This window comes from Trichosurus vulpecula, chromosome 2 (genome assembly GCF_011100635.1).
Source record: "Trichosurus vulpecula isolate mTriVul1 chromosome 2, mTriVul1.pri, whole genome shotgun sequence".
Lineage (NCBI taxonomy): Eukaryota > Metazoa > Chordata > Mammalia > Diprotodontia > Phalangeridae > Trichosurus > Trichosurus vulpecula.
Window position 1 is genome coordinate 188483745 of NC_050574.1, and position 27565 is coordinate 188511309.

General features: G+C 35.9%; 1 protein-coding gene across 1 annotated transcript in view; it reads left to right on the forward strand.

Moving 5' to 3' along the window:
- Window positions 1-27565, forward strand: part of PAN3 (poly(A) specific ribonuclease subunit PAN3) — a 146267-nt gene that overhangs the window by 45192 nt on the left and 73510 nt on the right. Inside the window, exon 6 of the mRNA XM_036744623.1 lies at window positions 21966-22116. Within this exon, the coding sequence (XP_036600518.1) occupies window positions 21966-22116 (151 nt within the window). The remainder of the gene's footprint in view (window positions 1-21965; window positions 22117-27565) is intronic.

Consider the following 27565-nt stretch of genomic DNA (forward strand, 5'->3'; position numbering starts at 1 on the left):
CCTGACAGGACACTATAGTCTATATAGTGACTATATATGTAGTCAGTTAAGCCCTGTTTAAAAAAAATTATTATAGTAAATTCTCATTTATCTAGAATTTGAGCAAAGAGCTCAAAAAATTGGATGTGAGGGGTGTGTGTGTGTGTGTGTGTGTGTGTGTGTGTGTGTGTGTGTGTAGGGGATGGTAGGCAACACATTATCTTATGAGAAACAAATTACAAACACATAAACTAACAGCAAGGACTTAATCCAAAAAACATCCTCAGGTGTATATTTTAAGGTCAGTACAGATTCTGTCCACTCTCCTCATTGTCATCTATATCTACCACAGTATATAATGAATGTTGATTTTCATAGTTGTAGACCTTAATGCACTAAGCTCTGAAAGTATCCAGGTATTTCTGAATAAGTGATTAAGCTCACACATTTTATTTATTCTCTGTTTTTGAAACTTGGTCATTTGCATTTAGTGTTCTGGATAGCTTAACGAAAATATTTAATTATTAAAAACCAGAAGTACCCCCTTTCCTTTATCATTCTGGATAAATAGAAGTTTATCATTCATGGACACAAATGTACTATTAATTATTGTTCCCCAAAATTTAGATATTCTACATCCATAGTTAATTATAACATAGTTCATAAGGTGGTAAGCTTTACTTTTTTTTGTGAACTTCAGTCTTTTAAAGGAATTCCACCATATTTGATACTAGATCATTTAGCTCTCTCCAACATTTAATAATATTTTAGCAGCTAGCTTTATATCAAATTGCTCAGAGCACAGGAAATAAGGAAATTCTCACTCTATTAGCATTGTAAAATTTGATTTTAATGTACCAAATAAAATTTTGGTCATGTTTCATTAAAAGACAAAATAAAACAGGAAATGAACATTCAACTAAGTACTTGAATGATATTGGGAATTTTTTGGCGTCTGTCAAATCTGGTTGGCAATAAAAATATTTCTTACAGAATTTCCTTGGTTTTTCAGTGTGTTCAGGGGAGAGAATTGCCACAAATTAACCGATTATATATAATAAAGACATGTATTTCTTAAAATTAAAGGCTTCTATTTGAATTTATTCTTGTGAAGTATCAAATTAAGGATATGAATCTTGTGTGTGATATAGTACTACTATTTTATTCTTTATATAGCTCCTTTCTTATAAGAATTTAAAGAATTAGTTATGTTGAGGCAGATCATTGGTCCAGCTATCCTACTATTCTGTTTCTCACAGTGGTAGTAGTGAAAATTTTGTGGGAGAAAATAGTTGCTCTCCATGGTTTAAGCCCTGAAGTACTTGACAAAAATTCCTGCTATTCTTCATTACAACTCTTCAAGGTAACGTGAAAATTATCCTTGTTTTAGCTACTGATATTTTAATGGTTACAGACAAGTTTAATGACCTATCTAAAGGCTCGTAACAGTTCATCTGTGGAGGATTCCAAATCTCCTCACCCTGAAGAACTTCATTTCATTGATCAGCGGTTTTTTTCTACCTACCTCTTAGATTTTTAACTTAAGCTGCATCTGCTTCTAATATCAATTAACTGTCGTTAAGATTTATAGAAATATCTCCTGGGGAACTGATTTTTATTCCTTGAGTCTAAACTGTTAGGAATTTACTGGCCCCAAGCCAAGTTAGCTTTTAAAGTTAAGTAAGATTACTCCTCTCAATTTCACTAGTTTGTCAGTCAGCAATTGCCCCTTGTTAGGGGTGTGTGTGTGTGTGTGTGTGTGTCCATCCTTTTCACATTTATGTATTTGGAGTGTGGTAATGCTACCAGTCAAAACCCAAAAAACATGTAGCAGCTATTTATTTTGTTTAAAAGTATGGATTGTTAAAGGGAGACAAAACATGTTTTTGGTTTGTTTTTTAAAAATAATGAAAAAAGCCTATAGTGTCTTGCTTACGTGAAGGGGTTGAGTGGTAGAATGGAAAGATCAGTATACTTAACTCAATTGTTATTGAGGTGGCACAGTGGATATAGGGCACTGGACTTGGAGTGAGGAATGTTTGAGTTCAAATCCTGCCTCATATGCTTAGTAGGTATAAGACCCTGGGAAAGTCACTTAACCTTTTCCTCAGCTTCCTCATCTATATAATAAATGGGAGTAATAATATTTGCCCCTCCGAGTTGTGCAAATCAAATGAAATGACATGTAAAACACTTTGCAAACCTGAAGCTGTAAATCTTTTTCTGTCATCGTGATCATTGTTGTTGCCATTTTCATCATCATCATCATATGGCTGTCTAGTAGATCCCCATTTCCTTGTTGTTTTCCCCTAATTGACTTTTGGTTGTTCTATTGCTGAAAGAGGAGATGTAAAAGAGAACAGATTAAAATCATTTTTTCCACTGTTGGTTATATTATTTTATGTCATTCTACTACCTGGATCTGTTTGTGAATTTCAGCATTTAGAATAATAAGTTTGTATTTGTTTTGAGTTTTGCCTAAAAATAAAGTGATGGAATGGCTGTGAGAAATCTTCTAGTGGTAACTTTTCAATGAGAATGGTCCATTAAAATGGCAGTATAATTGAAGTTTACAGCACCAGATTATGCTACTATGATACGTTTACTGGAAGTTATGTATAGAAACATGGTATTAATGTTCATGGTGGCAAATGTGAGGTTTTATTTCTACATAGTATTTTCATTTGGGCTTTAGTTTTGAAAATAACTTGGATTTTCCTGCCTGTATCATAAAACAGAGATCTAATGCTAGCTAATGTGCCACAGCAAGGAAGAACAATTTTAAAATTCATGAATTATACTTTAGTTTTTCCTCCTATTAGGCTAACTCTTAAGAGTTTCCACTTTGGTATATGGGACACAGCAAATAAAAATCACTTGGATTATGTCTAAATTTCACAAGCCTCACATTTTCTATCCCATAACCAGATGAAGCAAATATTTGGTATGGGAGAAGTCTTATGTAATTAGTGAATAACTTTTTCTTCTTAGCTATACTTATTAGATAAGTATGATATGTAAATGGACCACATATAGAAGTTTTCCCAAAGATAGGTGTACATATCTAAGAACGTTCTCAGATGGGTTTTGGTCAAAGATATTGTTATAGGCTAATTCTTTTCTTCTGTTTAACTCAGCTCGAAAGTAATGTAAAACAAGTACTCTTTGTTCCCTCATGCCATGAGTACATTCATGTCCCCTCATCTTTTAAAAAAATCTCACTTGATCCAATCTATCATCCTATGTCTCTTCTCAGCCAAACTCCCTGAAAAGTGTGGTTTGTACTCCACACTTACACTTTCTTTCCTCTCACTTGCTTCAAAAAACTCCTGACCCCTTCATTCAAGTGAAACTACCCTCTCCAAAATCGCCAATAAGCTCTTAATTGCCAAATCTGAGGGTTTTTTTTTTCCTGTCTTTATCCTTCTTGACTTCTGCCACATTCTTAGCCTCTCTCTGATATTCTTCTCACTAGATTTTTGTGACACTGTTCCCTTCTAATTTTCCTGCTGGTTGCTCCTTCTTTGTTTCCTTTGTTGATTTTTCAGCTTATCGTGTTTACTGCTTGCGAGGGTCTTTCAGATCTCTGTTTTGGGCCTTCTTCTTTATACTTATGGATCTCATCAGCTTCCCTGGGTTCAGTTATCATCTCTTTGCAGATGATTCCCAGTCTATGTATCCCACACTACTTCTCCTGAGCTCCAGTCCCACATCACCAATGGACTTCTGGGTAACTCAAATTGAAGATCCAGGAGGCATCTCAAAATTCAGTATGTCTGAAAGAGAACTCTCCCCAAACCCTCCACTCTTCCCAACTTCCTTATTACTGTTGAGGGCACTACCATCTACATGCTGCCCAATCTCAATTCAGCTCCTTAATCTCAATTCATCCAACATGTACATTTTGTTGCCAAATCTTGTCATTTCTACATTCACTACAGCTCTTGTATATGTTCTCCTCTTTCTACTTACTCAATCACCATCTAGTTTAGACCATCACCACTTTTCTTCTAGATTATTCCAACAGTCTTCAAACAGTCTCCCTGCCTCAAGTCACTTCTCCACTCTAACTCAACCTCTACTCGGCTGGTGAAAGAATTCTACTTTTTAAAATATATATATTTTTTAAAAATTACTAAGTTTTTATCGATGTGTTCTGTTTTTTACATCTTTGTAGTTATTTCCCTTCCCCTTACCAGAGATCCATCCCAAATTAGATAATATTTTTTAAAGACAGAAAAGAAAGAAAAGAAAAGAAGGAAAAAATCAGCATGATACATTGAAAAAGTCCAAAAACATGTGCCATGTATTGTGGAGCGCCACAAAGAGGTCTTCATTCAAGTCATGCTTGATCTTTATAATTTTGTTACATTCACTTTGGATTTTTTTTTTTGTATATGGTTATTCTTTCTGTTTGCGTTTTTGTAGTTACTGTGTATGTTATTTTCTTGGCTCTGATTACTTCCCTATGAAGAGTTCATGTAGATTTTTTTCATTGGCTGTATTCATCACATGCATCATTTCTTACAGCACACTAATATTTCATTACATTTGTTTAGCCATTCCCCAGTTGATGGGCATCTACTTTGTTTACAATTTTTTGCTTTTGCAAAAAGTGCTGCTAATAAATATTTTGGTGTATATGAAGATTTTGTTCCTATCATTGACTTTCTTGGGGAATAAGCCCAGTAATGGAGTCTGTGATTCAAAGGGTATGACCATTTTATTTTAGTTACTTTGATTGTATGTTTGCAAATTGCTGTCCGGAATGGTTGTACCATTTAACAGCTCCGCTAATAGTTATATTATTGTGCCTATCATTCCACAACCCTTCTCATATTGAGTATTGCCATTTCTTTGGTTATCTTTGGTGTGAGATGAAAGCTCAGGGTTGTTTTAATTTACTTTTCTCATTACTAGTGATTTGGAGCATTTTCATGTGATTGTGAATACTTTGCAATTCTTTTGAGAACTATTTGTTCATATCCTTTGACCATTTATTTGGGAATGTTAGTCTTATACATGTTTATTAATCTTTTTACATATCTTGTCTATCAAACCCTTATCAGTAAAATTTGATACAAAGATTTTTTTCCATTTGACCACTTCCCTTCTTATCCTAGATGCTTGTTGTCTCTGCAGCTTTTCAGTTATCTCTTTTATCCCTTATAATAACTGCCTTTTACCTCTTGGTTTTTTAGGTATATTTTTTACCTATAACTGTGAGAAGTATATGACAGGTTTTTCTTCTAATTTTTTTGTAACATGATCTTTAATATTAATGTTATGTACCCATTTAGAATGTATTGTTATATGGTATAAGGTGTTGGTCTAAGGCTAGTTTCTCCCGAATGGCTTTCCAGTTTTCCCAGCAGCTTTTAATCAAAAAAGGAGTTTTTCATAGGTAATTTGTGTTTTTCATTTTGTCTTACACTATGTTATTGAGTTTTTTGTTTCTGATTTTGACTAAGGGGGTTTTTCTAACGTAACAGGTTTGAGCATTTAATTTCCCTGCTCATTGAGCTTCAAAGTAGCTCCTCTCTAGGAGGAGGATGCTAGGTGGTGCCATAGTGCTCAGAGCAGCGGGCCTGGAGTACAGAAGACTTGAGTTAAAATTCAGCCTCTGACACTTATTAGCTGTGCAATCCTGGGCAAGTCACTTAGTCTCTGTCTCAGTTTCCTCAGCTGTGAAATGAGGGTAACAATAGCACCTATATCATAGGACTATCGTGAGGATCAAATAAAATAACATTTTAAAGTACTTAGCACAAGTGCGTGGCATGTAGAAGGTGCTCAGTAAATGCTCATTCTCTTTCCCCCTTCTCCTTTGTCCCTTCCCATCCGGGATCAAATATAAACTTTGCTTGTCATTTAAAGCTCTCCATAATCTGGCTTCTTCCTACCTTTTAATTTTCTCCTGTACATATCATCCAGTAATGCTAGTCTTCCCTGCCTTGATCTCTACACTTCATCTCCATCTCCATTTCTGTACACTAGCTCTGGTCTCCCCACCTCTCCCCTATTCCCCTGGAAATGCTCAGTGCCCTCACCCCTAAGAGTTTACCTAACTACTTTCAGGACTCGACTCCTACCTATTCTAAGGAGGTCTTTCTTGATTCCCCCAGCTGCTACCCTCGCAGAGAACCTTCTTTCTACTCGGTATCCAATTAATTAAACATTTATGATGTGCCTACTATGTGCCAGGCACTATGCTAAATGCTGGGGATGATAGTTAGAAAAAGAAAGTCCCTGACCTCAAGGAGCTTGAAATCTAATGGGGGAAGACAGTACATCAAAGGAAGTATGAAGAGGGCAGGGATGAGGCCTCCATGCCTGGGGCCATCTTGTTTTGTGGAATTCAGGCCAAGTAGAACTATTAAGATGGAAGGTGGAAAGTGAGCTGCAAGGTCCAGATTCAGCCCTTTATAAAGGAAAGACTTGGGAGGAGTTTAGTGCTTCACCTTCCAGCCCTCCAGGCAGAGGGAAGAGGAGGATAAAGGAGTTAGGAAACTGTCAGGTTAAAAGCTTAATAGCATGGTGAAAAGATGTCCATTAGTCAGCTTATTTTGGAAGGGGCATCTTGTTCTAGTGGAATTGAGACCAAGCAGAGCAGAATGTTAACTGTGTATACCTTATGTCTACTTAGTTGCTTTGAGGGAAGGAATGATATTTTCCCCTTCTTTGTATCCCCAGCACTTAATCCAATGTCTGGCACATAGTAAGTGCTTATTGACTTGACTTGCTCAAAGTGTATTGGTTTTTAGTGACCTGTAGTTATCAGAAATTTTTCAGGATCCATGTGACTGTTTTAAGACAAGTGTACATATTGTGAATGGGCAAGTTTATTATGAATATCCACTTTAATGTATGTTTAAGTTCACTAGGATTGAACATTTCAATACTAGGTACAGAAATTTGTGTATAATTTTGCATTCTTTGGCAGTTCTCTTGGACATTTTGTATTGTACCTAGGTCATCCTTTTTTAAAAATTTTTAAATTTTTTAAATTTAATATTTTTAGTTTTCAGCATTGATTTCCACAAGATTTTGAATTACGAATTTTATCCCCATTTCTACCCTCCCCCCCACTCCAAGATGGCATATATTCTGATTGCCCCGTTCCCCAGTCAGCCCTCCCTTCTGTCACCCCACACCCCCCATCCCCTTTTCCCTTACTTTCTTGTAGGGCAAGATAGATTTCTATGCCCCATTGCCTGTATATCTTATTTCCCAGTTGCTTGCAAAAACAACTTTTTTTTTTGAACATCTACTTTTAAAATTCTCTCCCCTATTCCCTTTCCACCCACCCTCCCTAAGAAGGCAAGCAATTCAGCATAGGCCACACATGTATCATTATGCAAAACCCTTCCACAATACTCATGTTGTGAAAGACTGTCTATATTTTGCTTCCTCCTGTCCTGTCCCTCTTTATTCTGTTTTCTCCCTTGACCCTGTCCCTTTTCGACAGTGTTTGCTTTTGATTACCTCCTCCCCCATCTGCCCTCCCTTCTATCATCCCCCCTTTTTGCCCCCTTCCTCCTTCTTTCCTGTGGGGTAAGATAATCAATTGAGTGTGTAAGTCATTCCCTCCTCAGGTCAAATCTCATGAGAGCAAGATTCACTCATTCCCCCTCACCTGCCCCCTCTTCCCTTCCAACAGAACAGCTTTTTCTTCCTACTTTTATGTGAGATAATTTATCCCATTCTATCTCTCCCTTTCTCCCTCTCTCCCTCTCTCAATATATTCCTCTCTCGTCCCTTAATTTCATTTTATTATTTTAGATATCATCCCTTCATATTCAACTCACCCTGTGCTCTCTGTCTATATATCTATATCGGTCTAGCTGTCTATCTATCTATCTATCCATGTTCCCTTCAATTACCCTAATACCAAGAAAGGTCTCATGAATTGCACACATCATCTTTCCATGTAGGAATGTAAACAAAACAGTTCAACTTTAGTAAGTTCCTTATGATTTCTTTTTCTTGTTTACCTTTTCATGCTTCTCTTGATTCTTGTATTTGAAAGTCAAATTTTCTATTCAGCTCTGGTCTTTATACTGAGAATGCTTGAAAGTCCTCTATTTTATTGAAAATTCACATTTTGCCTTGGAGCATTATACTCAGTTTTGCTGGGTAGGTGATTCTTGGTTTTAATCCTAGCTCCATTGACCTCTGGAATATCATATTCCAAGCCCTTCAAACCCTTAATGTAGAAGCTGCTAGATCTTGTGTTATCCTGATTGTGTTTAAACAGTACTCAAATTGTTTCTTTCTGACTGCTTGCAGTATTTTCTCCTTGATCTGGGAGCTCTGAAATTTGGCAACAGTATTCCTAGGCTTTTCTTTTTAGGATCTTCTTCAGGAGGCAGTCAGTGGATTCTTTCAATTTCTATTTTACCCTCTGGTTCTAGAATATCAGGGCAGTTTTCCTTGATAATTTCTTGAAAGATGATGTCTAGGCTCTTTTTTTGATCATGGCTTTCAGGGAGTCCAATAATTTTTAAATTATCTCTCCTGGATCTCTTCTCCAGGTCAGTGGTTTTTCCAGTGAGATATTTCACATTGCCTTCCATTTTTTCATTCCTCTGGTTCTGTTTTATAATGTCTTGATTTCTCATCAAGTCACTAGCTTCCACTTGCTCCAGTCTAATTTTTAAGGTGGTATTTTCTTCAGTGGTCTTCTGGACTTTCTTTTCCATTTGGCTAATTCTGCCTTTCAAAGCATTCTTCTCCTCTTTGGCTTTTTGGAGCTCCTTTGCCATTTGGGTTAGTCTGTTTTTTAAGGTTTTATTTTCCTCAGTATTTTTTTTTTTTTGGTTCTCCTTTAGCAAGTCATTGACTTATTTTTCATGATTTTCTTCCATCACTTTCATTTCTCTTCCCAATTTTTCCTCTACTTCTCTTACTTGCTTTTCCAAATCCATTTTGAACTCTTCCATGACCTGAGACCAATTCATATTTTTTTTGGAGGCTTTTGATGTAGGCTCTTTGACTTTGTTGACTTCTGGCTGTATGTTTTGGTCTTATTGGTCACCACAAAAAGATTCCAAAGTCTGAGTCTGAATATGAGACTGTTTTCACTGCCAGTTCATGTTCCCAGCCAACTACTTGACCCTAGAGCTTTTTGTCTGGGTATTACTGCTTGTAGAGTAGAGAGTACTTTGTCCCAAGCTTGAGGGGCTGTGCTGCTGTTTTCAGAGCTACTTCTACACAGCAAGCTCTGCCACACCAGTGCTCCTTCTCCCCCAAGAACCGCCAACCAGGATTACAGCCCAGATCCAGGCAGGGCAAAGCAGGCTTTGCACACCTGCTCTAATCTGCCACTTAATTCCTCCCACCAGGTGGGCCTGGGGCTGGAAGTAATGGCAGCTGTAGCTCTGGAAGCAGCCTCAGAGCTGCACCACCTCCGCTGCAAACTCCTTTCACTCTCTCCCAGCAGTTTTTCCCACTAACCTGCTCTGTTGTCTTTGGCGTTTGTAGGTTGAGAAGTCTGGTGACTGCCACAGCTCAATGATTCAGGGCCCTACCACCTGTTCTGCCTGGCTCCAGGTCTGGTTGGTCTTGGTGCGGGCCATGCTGGGCTCTACTCCGCTCTGCTCCCAGCTCCGTGCAATAGATCCTTCCCAGTGACCATCCAGGGTGTCCTAGGCTGGAGCCCTGCTTCCCTCTGTTATTTCGTGGGTTCTGCAGCTCTAGAATTTGTTCAGAGACATTTTTTATAGGTGTTTGGAGGGACCTGGGAGAGAGCTTAAGCAAGTCCCTGCTTTCCAGCCGCCATCTTGGCTCTGCCCCTGGCCAACTCCCCCTAGTTCATCCTTAATTGATTATAACCTTTATTATGGACTTTAGAACCTATTTGGGTCACCAAAGATGAATGATTCTTGTATTAATATAATAGTTATAGTTTATAATGAACTCTTGCTCTAATTTTGAAATGTTTGAGTAAAAGACAGCTGTAAATGTTAATACCCCTTCAAGACTTTTTGATGTTACGGCATTAGCATCAATTTTCTGAACCTAAGTATAATTGATAATTTACCTTTTGTTTTTTATCAGTTAGGTCTGTAATTATTAGGCTTGCATAAGAAATAGTATATGACACTGTTTGAACTATTGTGGTAGTATTGATCCAAGTAACTTTATTTTTCCCTTCCTTTGTATTTTTTGCTTAGATTACCAATTGTTGACTCCTGTGCTTTCAGTAGTTTTGCGTTTAGATTCAGGTGGCATAGTGTTCTTCTTAGGAGACATATTGTTGTGGATTTTGTTTTTAAGTAGGAAAGGATTTTCATAATCTTGAGAATGATAATCTTGAACTTGAGGATCACATGAGAAATGCTATTTGATCTGGTATGAGATCTAGCATTGTGACTTCGTCATTGTTTTCATCCAAAGGGAACATCAATTATAATTCACCAGGGAGGGAGTGGGGGGGAAAATCCTGACTTTCTTTTTGGTAGGTGTTTATTTTCATTTGCTATAATTTTTATGTTAGTTTGATGTGAGATTTTCTGAGATACTGGCATCTCAGGCCAGTTTGGGAAGATCATAAGATTTAATCTAAACATTTAGTTGCTTGTTGAAGTTTAATCATGGTTCGAGTAACTCCCAGTTTCTAGGAACCTCATAGGATGTTTTAAGAAACTATTTGTCATGGGCAAGAACTGGTAAGAGGAGGTACCTTGATAACTTGTCAACTCAGGGGTCCTTTGAACTTCCTGTACAGAGTCTCCAGCTTGTTTAGAGTCTTCTGTAATGAGGTTGGAACATTGCTTGTCCAGTGTTACCAATCATAGGGTCAAAAGTCTAGCTTTAAAAGGGATTTCAGTGACTTTTCTAAATCCCTAATTTTGTGGGTCAGTTAACCTGAATTCCAGGTTACGTGACTTGCCCCCAGCCTCACCAGTAATAAGTATCAGAGGTGGGATTTGAATCCTGTCTCTCTGGCTCTTGATTGTGGAGCTTTTCCTAGCTGAATGACTGCCAAGCTGCAAGCTTCCAGACTACCAAATTGAATTCTTCTAGATACAAGACCTTAACTTAATGACCTTAATGGTCATGTACTCAACCTTTCTAGATTGCTGCAGTAATTAGGAGAATGCCTTGGAGATAGGTGATGAATTTTTACTTTATCTGGCCTATATGGAAATTTCATATTATACCACCTTTTACTGGACTATTTAAAAATTTTCATTCAGTTAGGCCTCTTGATCCAAGTTGCAAATTAGGTAGACTGCACGCAGTTTGCTATGGGTCATGGATATTGGGGAAAATAAAATGCTAACTTAAGTATGAGTTGAGTTTTGTGATTGGATAGGGTGTATGGCACTATTTTGTTTCAGACCTTCTTTGTTAATAGGCATGTTATCTCCAGAAAGTTCCCTGACCATTTTAAGAAGGAGACATTCAGATTAAATCATGGGTTTAGCATTTGATAAAATTCAGAATGTTGGATATATGAATTGAAGTTATTGAATGAATATGTAGCAGGCATAGATGAAATGTTTGTGTTAGTACTATTGTATTAGTATTATTGTACATTGAGACATTATCCTTGATCTACTGACTTGTATATACTAACTAGAAGATAAAGTTCTTTGTTTTATCATTAAGGCTATTTTCAGAGGAACAGAGAAGAATTACAGTTGCTTTGAAATGAACCCAATTTCTCATTACTGTCACCCAACATCTCCTCTTCCTGGACCAGAAACTGACTAGGACAAAAGCTCAAGTCTCTTTTTTCTGTGACAGGTTATGCAAGTTATTCACCCTCTCTGTCCCTCCCATTTCCTCTTTTATAAAATAGGAATGGTGATACTTGTGGTGTCTACCTTATATTAAGGGGAGAGGGCTTGGAAAGCTGTCAAGTACTGTAGAAAAATGAATTGTTGTTGCCTTTCGGATGTGGATTGAAGTGGGAGAAAGGGTAGAGTTCATGCTTTCTGCACTGGGCAAAACAATAAAGTGGGAAAAAAGGAAATAAAGGAGCAAGACCAAAGTAATAAATGTTATCCTCTTTTTTTTAATCTATCATTTTATCAAGAAGCATTTACTAGACATTTTCCATGTGTGTTGAATACACACAATGAAAACAATTCATCTATAGATGTAGATGTGTATCTCTAGCTGTTTTTTTTTTTTTTCCAAGTACCTGGTAACCTTAGGAAGGCAGCATTAGAATTTGGGGTCATCCAGAAAAGCCTTATGTAAGAATTGGAGCTTGGACTTAGCTTTGAAAGAAACTGAGCTTTTAAAGGAGCAGAAGTAAACCAGTGGAAGCCTTCCCAGGTTTTGAGGATAGCCTCTTCCATGTCATGGATATGAGAAATGGAATGTTGTGTTTGAGTATTTATATAAAAAATCTGGAAAGTAGTTTGGACAAGGTTGTAGAGTGCTTTCAGTGCCAAATAGTGGCATTTATACTTGCATATAGAGGTAATAGGGAACCTCTGGATTCTATTGAGTAAAGGAGAAACATGGTTAGCCTTTGTATTAGGAAAGTCACTTTCCCAGCCATGTGGAAGATTGATTGAAGAGGTAAGGATTTGAGACAGGCAAACCAATTAGATATTGCAGTAGTTTGGGCTAAAGGTGGTGGATTAATTTGATTATTACACAGTCCTTTATTTGTTTGAAACACTATTAGACCACTTGAAGATATCTGCCATGGTCCTTAGGCTGTATGCATTATGAGATTCTGATAATGTTGGGTAATTTTTTAGTTTTAGTGATAAGATCTGAAGCCAAATTGCAAGGGGTTGAGAAGTGAGTGAGGAAGTGGAGCCAGTGAGTATAGACAACTCTTTTCAGATGTTTGTCATGAGACAGGAAAGTTTAGGAGACATAGATAATTTTTTTCAGTGGGCCTGTGATTCCCATACCTATTGTGGGAATGATGAATATGTTTATATACCAAGAAGCAAAATTGTTCTGGAGATGTAATACTACAATAAAATCTTGCAACATTCCACACATCATGAAAATTTAAGAAATTTATTGATGAGATGGCATTAAACATGTTTCAGTGGCCTGGGACCTTACCTGATTTAAACCCCATTGAAAACTTTTGAGCTTTAGTGAAGGCTGGACTCAAAAGGAATTTTTATCACAAATGTGCTTAATATCCAATATGATAAAAGTATAGTTTCATGATGAATTTAAACGTGTATGTGCAAAAATCTTGTGAATTCAATCATAAAAAAGTTATAGCAAAGATATATTATATTTTTTTCAAAGCTGTAAAAAGTTGAACATTTATTGTAATGTAAATGAATTTAATTATTTTACTTGACTACAGCTAAATTAGTATGCCATTGTAAGTACATAGTTACATTTATTATAAAGTAACATCCTCAACTATAAACAAGGTCATTTTGCCAGCAGAAATAACCCATTTCAGGCTCACTGATTTAGATCTGCAAGGAACCTTAGAAACCATCTAGTCCAGTTATCTAATTTTTACAGATGTTTCATATAAGGCCTAGGAAGTTATTTATACAAGGTCACATAGGTACTAAGTAGTAGAGAATTTGAGTCCAGGTTCTTTATCTCCAACCTACCACTATTTCCATTGTTTCCAACTTAAAATGAATTATAATATGCCTCTTTAAAATAACATTTAATAAGAAAACTCATATCTTCTGACATCACCATGAACATCATGATTTCATGATGGTAAATTGTCTGAATGATCTTAAACCATCTTTGTTTTGAAGATAACAAGTACAAGGTGATTTAGATATGTTAATTTTTTTTCTTTGGCCTCTATGGTGAGATTGAGTGTAACTAGGCAGGAAAGTGTTAAATTTTCATGGGAAAAAAATTTTGGTTAATCATTATCAGCAGGTAAAAGAAGGCATAGTAGGAGGCAAAAAAAAATATGAAATACTGTAAATGTGATGCTGTGAATGTATTGATTTGCATAACTGTTGTATAGGGAAAGAAATGAACTGGAACTCCATTTGTTTCTATGAGAATGATGTTAATATTTGAAGGACTAGACACATCATTTGATGTAAAAATTTCATGATAATTTTACTTTGAAATAAAAATTTTCATTCTATTCTTGCCCATAGGGATTTTTAAAAAAAATGCATTGTGTTGGTTGACACAGCTTAGTCCTTTGAGGTAGTCTTAAATTCTGGTCCTTCTAGTGTTACTACTGAGAAAAGTCTTAAAATATTAAGTCAGTTTATTTTATACAAAGATTTAAAATGTGTCATGGTGACATTGGAATCAAGGCAATTGTGAAAGATTATATATAGTAGACCATATTGTAGGGTATAGCTGAAGCATCTTGGAATTCTGTAATTGTCTTGCCCTTCTACTCTCCATGCAATTTTTTTCCCCATGGAATGCAAGACATCAACCATTGTATGACTTGATCTTCTCAGGTTCTTTAAAAAAGTGGCCCTGAAGCAATTAAAAGTTCACCTGATAAAGAGAATCTTTTAGGGTTTAAGTATGCTTTACATTCATCAATTTAGCATTTTCAGGGTTTTTCTTTTAATCTTCTTGTCACTTTGTATGAAGGTATATTTTCAGCACTTTACTATTTCTTTGTCATTTTTAACTGTCCTTTTCCATTCAAATTTCAAGTAATATTTATTGATAACTTACAATAGTTGTCTTTTTTCAGATTGGGTAATACAAATATAATCCTTTTGCATTAGGTACTTATTACAGTGTTGCTGGGTGCACGCAGGGGTGTGTGTGTGTGTGTGTGTGTGTGTGTGTGTGTTTAGTATAACTCTTTACAAGTTTGTCTTAGCCATAGTAACAGTGCTTTTTCATTTAGGCACAACAGATTTTTTTTAAAAAAATATTGTGCATCAATTACTTTGCTCTAGTTTCTGCCAATTAACAAGCATTTATTAGATGCTTACTACACTGTATCAGGCCACTGCACAAAATACTAGCCCATGAAGACAATCTTATCTTTCAGTCTGTAAAAAAAGAAATAGTTTCTGCCCTGAATGAGCTTATGTTCTAATATAGGAGACAACATGTATACATAAAAACACACAGATATCAAAATAGACTTTTTTGAGTAGGTGGGTGGGATAGATGTGCTAGCAGCTGAGGATACTAGTCTTCATGTAGAAAATGGCATTTGAGCTGAATCTTGAAGGAAGCCAGAGATTCCAAAAGGAGGAGATAAGAAGGGAGTGAATTCTAGACACAGAGGACATATAGTGCCTAGACAGAGATTGAAGTGTTGGGGGTGTGCAACAGCCCTTAGGCTAGGCCTGTATGGTTGGATTCCTAGAGGTGATAGAGAGCCATTAGAATTTGAGTACGAGTGGGATAGCATGATCAGACGTGCACCTTAGGAAAACCACTTTGGCAGCTATTTGGAGAATAGATTGGAATGGAGAGATACTTGAAGGAGAGAGACCAAACAGGATGCTGTCACAATATTACAGATGAGAGAAAATGAGGGCCTGAACTAGAGTGGTGGCTCTGTGCGGGGAGGGGAAGGGATAAATGTAAGAGATATTGTAGAGATAGAAATTGCAAGATCTCAGGAGAATAAGAAGAGAACTAGGAGAAAATAGTGTCATGAAAATCCGGAGAAGGAAACTAAGGCATAGTCAAGAAAGAATTACATCCCCTGGCATATTCTCTCCACAAAATTTAGAAAATAGAGTAGACCAAATTCTGATCAGTAAAATCAAGAAAAAGTCACAGTTTGCTTTGTTTTTTTTTTTTTAGCCCAGGGCATCTTAGAGATACAGGTGGAGAGGTCTGCCAACATTGGGCATTGTTTCTGGCTAGGAGCAAACTGTGTTCAGAGTGTTCTGTGGCTCAGGAACCAAACTGGACATCAAAGGCAGGAAAAGATCCCAGGAGATAGCTGAACTAGCGTGGGCACAAGAATAGGTGACATCTGTAGCATGGGGTACAAGAATGAGTGACACCTGTAGCATGGGGCACAAGAATGGGTGACATCTGGTTGCTAAGTTGCCCACTGGCCACTTCCAGATCACAGATCCAGGGCGGGCTAAGGAGGAGGTGATTGCACTTCAAGGTGGTGGAGAGTAGCAGTTGTTACTGGCAATCCTGGGCCCTAGCTGTGTACTGAGCAAGGAGCAAGTTCAGAAGCAAACAGTGATTGTGCGGCTCTGATCTCAGGAAGAGAGTAGTGACTCAGTTCTAGCCTCCAGCACAGGCTGAATCCTTCAGGGGAACAATCAGGGCAGGAAATACACTTACTTTGAACTCATTGAGCTTCTTAGTGAACTGTGCCCAGTAGTCTACTAAACTTTCAACCAGGGACAAACTGACAGACCCAAACCTGGGTCAGGAACTTGCAGAGCTCAGACCACGAGGGCAGTGATCAGACTTTTCCCTGTATCAGACCACTTTGGGACTACTGAAAGCTTGCAGGTCCCCAGTCTGAGCTGTGAAAGCAGCAGGACACAAGACAACGTATGGCTAACCTCAGTGTTCCCTTCAAAAGTGTGCAGATCCCAATTCTAGCATCAGGTCCAAAGTCAAGAAGTAAAATGAGCAAACAAGAAAAAATGCCCCCATAAAGAGCTATTATAACAACAGGGAAGCTCAAAACACTATCCCAGGAGAAGAGAATGGCTTGAAAACATTTCCAAGCAAAACCAGAAAGAAAAAAGTGTATCTTGGACACAAGTCCAGTCAGAATTCCTTGACGAGATAAAGCAAGGGTTTAAAAACCAGGCGAACATGATTTTTAAAAAATAAGAGTTGGGGAAGAAACATGAAGAGAGAAATACAGCTTGGAACAAGAGATAAAAAACATTACCCAGGAAAATAACTCCCTGATGGCGAGTGAAAAGGCACAGAGATAGAAGATTTAAGTATTCTGCTCTCATTGAGCCAATCTGGCTCAATCACAGGAGGTAGTAGTATGTTTAATGAGATTGGAAAAGTAGATTGGGAAAAGATTTGAAGGGCTTTAAAAGCTACAGTTTAAATTTGATCCTAGAGACAATAGGGAGCCACCAAAATTGAATGAGAGTAACATTCAAATTACTTTGCTGTGTTGTATAGAATGAACTGGAATTGTGGGAGACTTGAGGCAAGGAGAACAAATTAGAAGGGCTGATGCTTTAATTTAGAGGAGAGATGATAAGGACCTGCAGTATTTAAGAATAACAGTGATTCAAGTTCACTGTAGTTCTACTCTATAAAACAAAATGTTTAATAAGAAACTTCATCTTGCTTTTTACCTTTCTCAGAAAAGGAGGTGACCCTGTTCTTTTTAAGGCTAACCCTTTCATCTATAACCTTGATCCTATTGCCTCCAACATCTCTCCAGTGATTTCCTTTAATGCATTTTCAATTATTCTTCTATTTCCCATGTGTTTAGCGAAAGTGGAGGGGAAAGTTTTCTTATGACCAAGTCTCCCCCCAGACTTCTTATATATTAAGCCTATTGAGAAGTGATGCTTCTGTCATGCACCTATAGTCTGATTTCCATCCCCACCACTCTAGTGAAACTTGTCTCAAAGGTCACCAGTGACTCCCAGAATTGTGTATCCAAACCTAATGTCCCATAAACTGAGGTTCTACATTTAATCATTTCTTGCCACATACAATCACCCTCATCACCTCAGAACTTCACTGTCTTTAAGAGCGCTATCATTTTCCTTTCTGTTCATAACCTTTGAGTTATCCATGACTTTTTCCTCTCTTTCACCCTCATATCAGTCGCTTGCCAAGCCTTGTTAATTTCCTTTCTGTCTTCATAAGATGCCTTTCTTCCATTTCCTTCTCTCTAATTGTATAGTCACCGTTGTAGTTTGGGCCCTCATCATCCCTTTACTGGTTAGCCTCTTAATATGCCTCTTTCCTTCCAGGCTGTCTCTTCTTATCCATGTTTAACAAAATTGCCAGCTGTGAAACTCCCTTGATCAAGACTTTTAGGACCTTCTTATTGATCAGATACAGACATTTAATCCTGGCATTTTGGGTTCTTCTTAAACTTATTGCATTGTCTTTGCAGACTTTGTATTACTTTCTTTCACACACTTTGTTTTAGTCAACCTGGAACCAGATGTTCCATAAACTTGCCATCATTCTACCTTACCTCCACTCCACCCCCTTTTCAGGTATTCAGAGAAGTTACTTTCAATGCCTGGGATGAAGGTCCTTCTTCATCTTTGTCTAAGGCCCTCAGATTCTCTTCTGTTCTCTTCCCACAAAACTTTGTACTTGACCCTCTGCACTTTCATTTGGTGATCTCGTCAGTTTGCACAGAGCAGTTTCAGTACAGATGACTACTAAATTTGTGTATCCAACCTTAACCTCTTTCCTTACATTTAGTCAAATATTTATCAGATAACATTTATTAAGCACCTACTATTTCCCAGGCCCTGTTCTAAGCACCAGGGAGGCAAAGAAAGGTAAAAGACAGTCTCTGCTTGCCGAGAGATAGGGCATGGGACAGCTGATGACTGACCTATTGTGTGCTGGGCAACGGGGATACAAGTAAAAGCAAAAACAAGTCCTCAAGGAAATCACATTCTAATGAGGGAGATAACATGTAAGTAAGTACATGCAAGATATCTACAGAGGAGGTTGAAGGTAATTTCAGAGGCGAAGACATCGCAGCAGCACCAACTGTCTGCCCTTCAGGCATCTCCAAGTCAGTGTGTCCAAAATGAAACTCATTATTCTATTCCTCTATACCCCTCCAAAAAAGAAAAAAAAATTTACCCCTCTAAACTTCACTATTTCTGTTGAGGGTACTCTCGTCTTCCAAGTCAAGAGTTGTTCTTGACTTTTCACTTACCCATGGCTCCCTCTCCCCAATTCCAGTCTTTTCATTCTTGTCAGTTCTAGGTTATACAATGCTTCCCACATCCATCCCCTTATCTCCATGTAATCCAGTCTGATGAGCATTTGAAGTATCTCTTATGTACAAATTTCTGTCCTAGATGCTTTGTATATAAAAAGAAAACATAAAATAACCCTTGATCTAATGTTTCCTGCATTCTACTTTCTGCTCTCATAACCACCACTCTAATTCAGATCCTTAAAATTTGTCGCATGAACTTTTGCCTTAACATAATTGGTTCACTTGCTTCCAATGCTTTTTCCCTAAAGCTGCCAAAGTAATCTTCCTAAAGCATGGGTCTGATTGTATCACTCCCTTAATCAAGAATTTTCTATGGTTCACTATTAGTTTTAGCATTCAAACAAGAAAATTATTCATTTGGTATTTAAAGCCTTTCACAATCTTGCTGCAGTCCACTTTTCCAGGCATGTTGCATGTTACTCCTTTGAATGCTTTCTGCATCCTAGCCAAACTGCCCTATTTGCTGTTGCTGAATTTGGATATGCCCTCTCCAACCTCCATGCCTTGGCATAGTTTGTCTCCTATGCCTGGAATGCATTCCCTTTTCTCTTTTGCCTCTTCAAATCCTTAAATTTTTTAAGGCTCTTCTCAAGGGGCATCTTCCAACAGAGGCTTTTCTTGATTCTCCTCATTGTTAATAGCCTTTTCTTCCTCATATTATTAAATTTACTTTTTTGTCTAAATGTATCTGGTAGAGTATAAACTTCTCAAGCACAGAGACAAACTGTTGCTCATTAACTTTTACATATAGCTATTTGATAAATTTTACTCAATATGATCGTAAATTGTGGGCCCTTAGTAAATATCGTATTAAACAGCTTTGGAAGTCCTGCAGAGTTTGTTAGGATGAATTTTGTTTCCCAATTTGGAAATTTGGTTGGAATGAATTTCACAGTTCCTTTCTTGTTCCCAATGTAGTCTCAAGGAGTAAACCAAGCCAGATTATTATTCTCACTTTTGCAAAGGCAAAGATTATATGCTTTTTGTTCAATACAATTGCAGTGTGAAAATAAAAATGCAAACATGACAATATCTGTCTCACAGGAAAGAGATTACCTGTATACAAAACCGTGAATAAATTCTTTCAACTTGTAGAACAGAGACAGTGTAGTACAGTGGAAGTAGTGAGTCCTGAACATGAAGTTAGCTGAGTTTGAATATTAATGTCTGTTACTTCTGTGGCCATGTGGAAGCCACTTAGCTTTTTCTGAGCCTTAGTTTCTCCTCGTCTGTGACGTGGGTCTAATACTACTTGTGCTGCTACTTCTATAGGCCTGTTGTAGAGAAAGTGCAAAGAAAGTAAACTTTTGAGTGATTCTGTCAATGTGAATTTGTTCTTGCTGCTCTCATTTCTAGTATCCTCTCTCCCCCAAATGATTCATTTATACCATTTTGATGGAAGATGTGATTCTTCATTGTTTTGAGTGTTTTCCTTAAGTTAGAATGTCATAACTCTTTGCATTTTCTTATGTATCCCAATTTCACCATGAAGTTCTTGTAGGTCTTGTTTGTAGTCTATTTTCCTGATTGTTGAGTAATTCTGCATCAAAAAGTGCTCCAGCTTATACTGGACTCTAGAGACTTGAGGTATATATTGTCTCACAGTAAGAGATCTTAATAAAGAAAATGCTGTCCTACCCCTCACTGCCTTTACTAAGTAACTACCTAGTAATTGTCTGAAATTCCTGTGTGACTAATGGAGTGGGATATAAGTTGTCTGTTTTACACAAGTTAGTTGACCTTCCCTCCCCCTCCAGTTTTACGTGACTTACATGACTCAAGAAATATAATCAGCTTCAACATGGACTTCCTAAATATACAAACTAAGTCCAGTTGGACCTTCTCCATGTATGTCTTTTTTAACCTCAACCACATATAATTTAATGTTAGGATAGTTTATTGTCTCATAGTTCTGTCCTCTTAATATGCCATGTGCTTTCTTTGTATTTAATGTGACAAGTTTTTGTTGTTATATTTCTTATTAATTCTTTATTCTGTTCTAGCTTCCTTGCAATAAATGTTTTTTATATTATGGTCTTTAAAAATTCCTTGAGTTTTAAAATAATTTATCATTTAATGGTTAACCTCATGATTTACTTTACCTAGTTAACCTGCCTCACATAAACTATATGCCACATTTTGCTGGTCACATTATACCTTTGTTAAAGTTATTTTTTATTGAGTATCAGTTTAAGATGAATCATTTAACACTTACATTATTCTGAATTTTATGGCATTCAATTTTGCAGTATATTTTTTAATATGTATTAAGCAAATATTATGAATGGTACTTCTTATCAACTGAAAAAAGATTTATTTAGTCCATGATCCTATGATGGACTGTGCAGATTGGTCAAATATTTCATGCTTAATAGGTGGTTACAATTTAAAATGTATGTCTTAAAGTAGAAAAAGGTAAAAGGGTATATACATTTGTCTCAGTGTGGGCAAAAGATTCATATAACTTGACTTTTTAGCATCTTTTAAAATTTTCTTACCTCCACATATGTAATTTTGTTTTACTAAAGGCCAACTGGTATTATATTTATTAATTCTATAAATAGTTATAGTACTTTATATTTTTATTGAACCTTATATTAAAGGGATACTAAATGTTATTGTAATTTGCATTTTTGGTAAAGGAGTGTTTTCAGTTTGCTTTTTCTTTATCCAGGGTCATCACTCATTCCATGTGCTTGGTTTTAAAATATCTTGGCCTTCATTGTATACATATTGTCACCATAATCTTTTGGAAACAAAAAGAAGAGAGGAAGTTATGCTGTACTAGTATATAGTACAGATTGACTCTTAATGGCATAAACTTGAAACTTGTTCAATTTTGAGGTAGTTTCAACTGCCTACTTCTCTGAAATACATTAGTAGGGTTTGGTAATCATGCTTGTTTCACTGTAAAGGAAAAAGTATGTGTGTTTGTCATTGAGCTTTAAGTCCTGCAAATAAAATTATTAAAATCCTCCGATGACTAAAATAATTGTTTAATAGTTCATGAAACAAGTTGTTAAAACTTATTTACTAGTAAGTTAAAGTAAAACATCTCTAAAACTTTGGAATAATGCTTATTTGTTACAGATGTTTGTTGTTAATAAGCATGAGTATTAACTCATTATATTTGATTTTTAAATAGACACCAAATCCTACTGCAAGTGAGTTTATTCCTAAAGGAGGATCAACCTCCAGGCTGAGTAACCTGTCCCAGTCAAATATGTCTGCCTTCTCTCAAGCCTTGTTTTCTCACCCATCTGTGGGAAGTCCTGCTGCTGCTGGACTAGCACCAGGTAAGCTGAGAAACTGTGTTAGTTGCAAAAATGAGGTTTCTAAGCACTATTTATATTTCTCTACCAGAACCAAAATTTTAGGAGGGAAATGGTATATCTTTGATACTGTGAATTTTGTGCTTCAGAATTGGAACTGCAGGTAAAACATATACACTAAAATTAAATTATGCCATTTAAATATTCAAGTTATTTTAATGAACAAGATACCATTTAAAGCACAAAAGTAAAAATGTAAGTTTTTCTAAATCTACTTGTGTCTTAGAAATGCGCTACTATATTGTGTTTTGAAATTTCAGGTTATATTATTATGTCTAAATATTTAATAGTATCACAAAGCCTGGCATTCCAAAATTAATTTTTAATATTTTAATTAAGTATTTAATTTTAGTTATCTTAATGCAATATTTCTTATTTTATACTAGGTTTGAGATGAGTATAATTCTCACTCAATTTAAACATGAAATATTTTAAGCTTTTATGAAGAAGAAAAATTGCTAAGAATATTTAGAAAAATATGATATTTCAAGTTTTTATAGAGGTGGTTGATAAGATTACTGTAAACCTCAATGAGTTCTTTCCTTCCTTCTCTCTCTCTCTCTCTCTCTCTCTCTCTTTTTTCTTTCCTTCCTTCCTTCCTTCCTTCCTTCCTTCCTTCCTTCCTTCCTTCCTTCCTCCTTCTCCTTCCCTCTCTTTCTTTCTTCATTGAGAGAAGGAAAAGAACGAACTTAAGGAAGAAATGAGTAACTCTAACATTACCACATAAATCATTTCTTCTTAAGAAACTTTTAAAGAATATTATTAGGCATGTATAATATAATATCTAAGAATAGCAGTTGTCACTGGCTTATTTAAAATGAACATTGACGTATCCATCACTTTTCAGTCATTAGGGACACACGGTGGTCGTGAGCTTAGATTTTAAGTTTAAGGTTGGAGAATGGAAAACAGTTTCCACCCTTCTTAGCCACAGAAGCTGATCTGTTATTTGTTATTAAGAAACAGCTGTTCATTGTTTATGGAATTATTTCCTTTTGAATATTTAAGTGAAAATGTTGAAGAAGATGTTGTTATAAAAGTATGTTCTAGTTAGAAGAGATATCAGTGCTTTGATATCTACCTAACCTCTCTGTTTGATATTAGAAGTGTATTTCAATGGATCCAATTAAAAATTGACATTTAAATTTGTGGGTGAAAGGTATAGTTGTCTTAGATGAATCGAAACTTCATATGTTGACACTTTCCATGAATGGACAAAGATTATACATAACTAGGTACTGCCTGAAAAAAGCTGTTTTTCATTAACATGGGCAGTTACAAGAATCACATTAAGAATTTTTCCCCTTTTACATTATAATAAACTAAATTGACATTTTCCTAAAATTATTAATAAAGTAAATATAGACTCTTATAGCACTTTATATCTTTAATCATTTTACATGCAATTTTGTATTGATCTGTGTACTCTCCCCCATCCCGCTTCATTGTAAGCTCCTTTAGGGAAGCAATAGTTTGCTAGTTATCTTTGTATTAACCTCAGTGCCTTGCACACAAAAATACATGCAAAAAAAGTTTGAATTGAATAATAGGTACCATTTATCACATTGTTTCCTTACATTTAAATGGCTAATCTAAAAATAAGGGCAAATTTTATCCTGTTTCCAAAATCTACACTTTCATTAAATAGTTTTGTCATCGACTAAAATCTTCATTCACAAATATTATCTTTCAGGGCATGGAAACGGTGGTGATTTGAAGGTGCAAGATCAGGGCTATGCAGAAGATGCAGTTTAGTGCATTTTTAAGAATTTGATTCTTTACTCAGTTCTGACACTTACATCACTTTGCTAGAGATTAACACTATTTCTGTCTTCTTTTGTATTCTTCAGTCTTCTAACTGATCATTTTCAATTGTCAGAAATTCATTCACAGCTTGTTCTTTGATCTTTTCATTAAAAATCTTTGCTCTCTCCTTCAAAATGTATTGAAACTTGTCATGTTCATTATATGTCTTTAAAAGTTGGGCTTACTTTTTGATTCACCTTCATATAAACTGAAACAATGTCTTTTCTCCTGATGTATTTTGCAGTAGTATAAAAAATATACAATTGAATTTAACCTTTTACTGATTCAGTAGGAAGTAAAATAATTTAGTGACATATACCAAGAATTAGAGCAAGGGAATTTTCTTTTAACGTTTGTGTTTTTGAGTTATATTGTTAAAATCTAAATTAAGGATTTTAATTTTTCCATTATTTAAAAAACTTTTTGTTACATATGCTTGTTTTTCTAAGGTTAAGTGTAAAGAAGTAAGTTTGACAACCTATATGCTTTGATTATGAGTTAATTTTTAGCAAATTAAAGGCCCTTTAAAACTGAATATATGAACAGGATGTGCCACTTTTTATTAGCTGTCCTTTTGTTTTCTGCCTACCTTTTTTAAGACAAGAAATTATTGGACTGCTTAAAGTTTAAGTTATTCTCATAAGAAACAGAACAGAATTATTTTATGTAGTACTAGAAAAGGACAGCAGCTGAGAAACTGTTTTAAAAAGCCTGCTGAACAAAATCCATTTAACTAAATGAATTTTCTTTTAGAGGCACATAGCTATTATTGTATAATATCTCTTCAAATCTTCTTATATTGAGATATTTTCCTTGACTTTTTTTCTGGATTCAGTGACACTTATTAGTTACATGACTTTAAGCAAGTCACAGTTCCTTTGATGCTTTGTTTACTCAGTTGTAAAATGGAGCAAATAATACTTGTACTATTTCATAGGGCATTTGTGAGGGAAACATACCTTAAATATTAACATACTCTAGGAATGTGAGCTCTTACTTGTTCTTCAGGAAAATAATGCTAGAGTTTTAGGAATAGAGGCATGACTATCCCAAGTACTTAAGAACAATTCTATTATTCTTTTTTTTGTACAATGAAAGAGGATTTCATTATGAAAGTTAGTTGACTATTGGTTTTTCAATTAGATTTCCTTTTATAAGAATATTTACTTCAGTTGTAGGCATCAGAAAGATAACTCTGTACTAATAGTTGCTGTAAAATATCCAATATTATTTAATAGAAATAGGCGTTTACATTTTGAGGTGATATTTTGAAATTTTAAAGATAATAACATAGAAATAACACCAAAATTATAGTTCAGTAGAATTTTTGTTAATATGTAGAACGAACATCAGAAGACTTTAAAAAAAATGGTCTACCAGAGTAGTAAAGACTTTGCCTTTGTTGTGGGGAGGATCCAAGGGAGATAACAACATGAATGAGATTTTTTTTTTTAATTGTATCTAATGCAGTGTTTGATCTTCATCATCTGGATGATCAATGCATTAAAACCATAAGATAGTGTATCTGGATCAAGATTCTTTGGCTGTAGCCAAGATGGGCAGTCTAAGAACTGAGAGCCTAGGGACCCATTCATTGGATGATTAGCAGCTAGAAGGTAGTGAGTATTTGAGTATATAGTTGGGAGCTAAATTCCAGGGATGCCCCACCTAATATCATTAATTGTTTCCATGAAAACAGGATGCCCTTAACAGAGGATATTTTGTTCCAGAAGAACAGTGATTATGTACATGCAGTCAGCCATAGTGATGATAAACAACTTGATTCTAGGGGAGTTAATTCTGCTAAGAGTTTAAATTCAGCTTTGGTTTATGTGTATCTTGGGATCCCCCATTCCTGGGACTCACTCTTCTTATCTCCATCTCCTGACTTCCCTGGCTTCCTTTAAATTTTAGCTACAATTCTGCCTTCTGCAAGAAGCCTTGCCTGCTTCCCTAATGCTGGGATCTTCCCTCTGAGATTATTTCCAGTTTATCATTCATACATACATATTGTTTGTTCCTAGTTGTTTGCGCATTGTTTCCTCTATTACAGTGTCAGCTTTCTTGAGAGCAGGGACTAATGTTTTTATTTGTGTCTGCAGTGTCTGGTATATAGTTGAGACTTAATAAATGCTTGTGGACTTGACTTGGGGTGATTTGTAGTGGGGGTTTTAGACAGTATGGTAGTTCTAGATCATTATGTATATTAGTGATGTTATCTTTTAGTCGGTGTTGGCTGTGTTGTTTTTATGTAGGGTGTACATGAATGCTTCATTTTCTCCATTTGTAGAATAATGTGGCTAGACTAGATAACTTGAATTCACTTCCAGCTCTTAATCTGATCCTGTGTGTGTATATAAGAGCCAGAGATGATGTAGAAAAGCATTCCACAAAATTACCTGTTCTTCTGTTCTTTGGAGGTAATCTTGACTCAATTGATGTTTCACCAAATTGCCTAACAATCCTTAGTTTTAAGATAATACTTGTATAATTCTAAAATTGTTGATTATATTTTGACAGATTGACTTCTAAATAGATCTTTTGCCTTATAAAGTAATAGATATAAATGTTCTTGCAGATTTACCTATCCACTATGCCATGTTTCAAGGACCTACTTCTCCCTGAGAATATTTACTGACTATTCCAGGTCACATTAATCTTCCTTGAATTGCTTTTGCAGTTATTTTCAGAATTAAGTTGTTCAGTGTGTTGCTGTTTTTTTGTTGTGTGTCAGTCATGTCCCTTGTTAGACTCCTTGAGGACAAGGACTTTTTATATGTCTTTGTGTCCCCTATAGCATTTATATATATATGGACATGTAGAAGATGTTCAGTAAGTATTTGTTTGGTTGATTAGGCAGTTTATAGCCTTTCTTGAAGAAGTAGCATATTTAATGGAGGGAGACAGCTTTTAATTGCGGTACATGGTAGCTTTTATTTTTTAGGGACTTTTATTTTTTACTACACCTGTGATTTCATTGGTATAGGGAGCTCCTAATAAGTAGCTTCCTCTCCCAGTACAAGTTGGCACCTTCTTTGCAATTTATATTCTTAGAATATTGCAGAAAACCCTGGTAAAGTGACTTGTCTCATAGTTAATATGTATCAGAGGTGTAGCTTAACTTTGAAAGTGCTATAATTTTGAAGTAAGATAGTAAACAAATAAGAAAGAAACCTTACTATTGAAAACAGACTTGAACCATTTTATATCTTAATGCAGGCTAAAGTATTCTTTTTTTTAAAACAGGTTTTTATTGGTATCTTCTATTTTTTACATTGTCATAATTAGCCTGTCTTGTCCTCCACCCAGAGAGCCACTTCCTATGACAAATAGTATTTTTTGAAGACAAAAAACAAAGAGCGAAAAAGAAGAGGGAAGAAAGGCAGCGCAACTGATCAGTACATTGAAGAAATCCAAAAACATGTGCAGTGTATAATATTCATGAAGGGGTGGGTTGAGAGTGTCCTCTCATATCTCTTTATTTGAGTCATTCTTGTTCTTTATAATTTTATTACATTAACTTTTGATTTTTGTGTATGTGTTTTTGTTTTTTACATTATTGAAGTTATTGTGTGTATTGTTTCTCTTGGCCCTGATGACTTCGGTA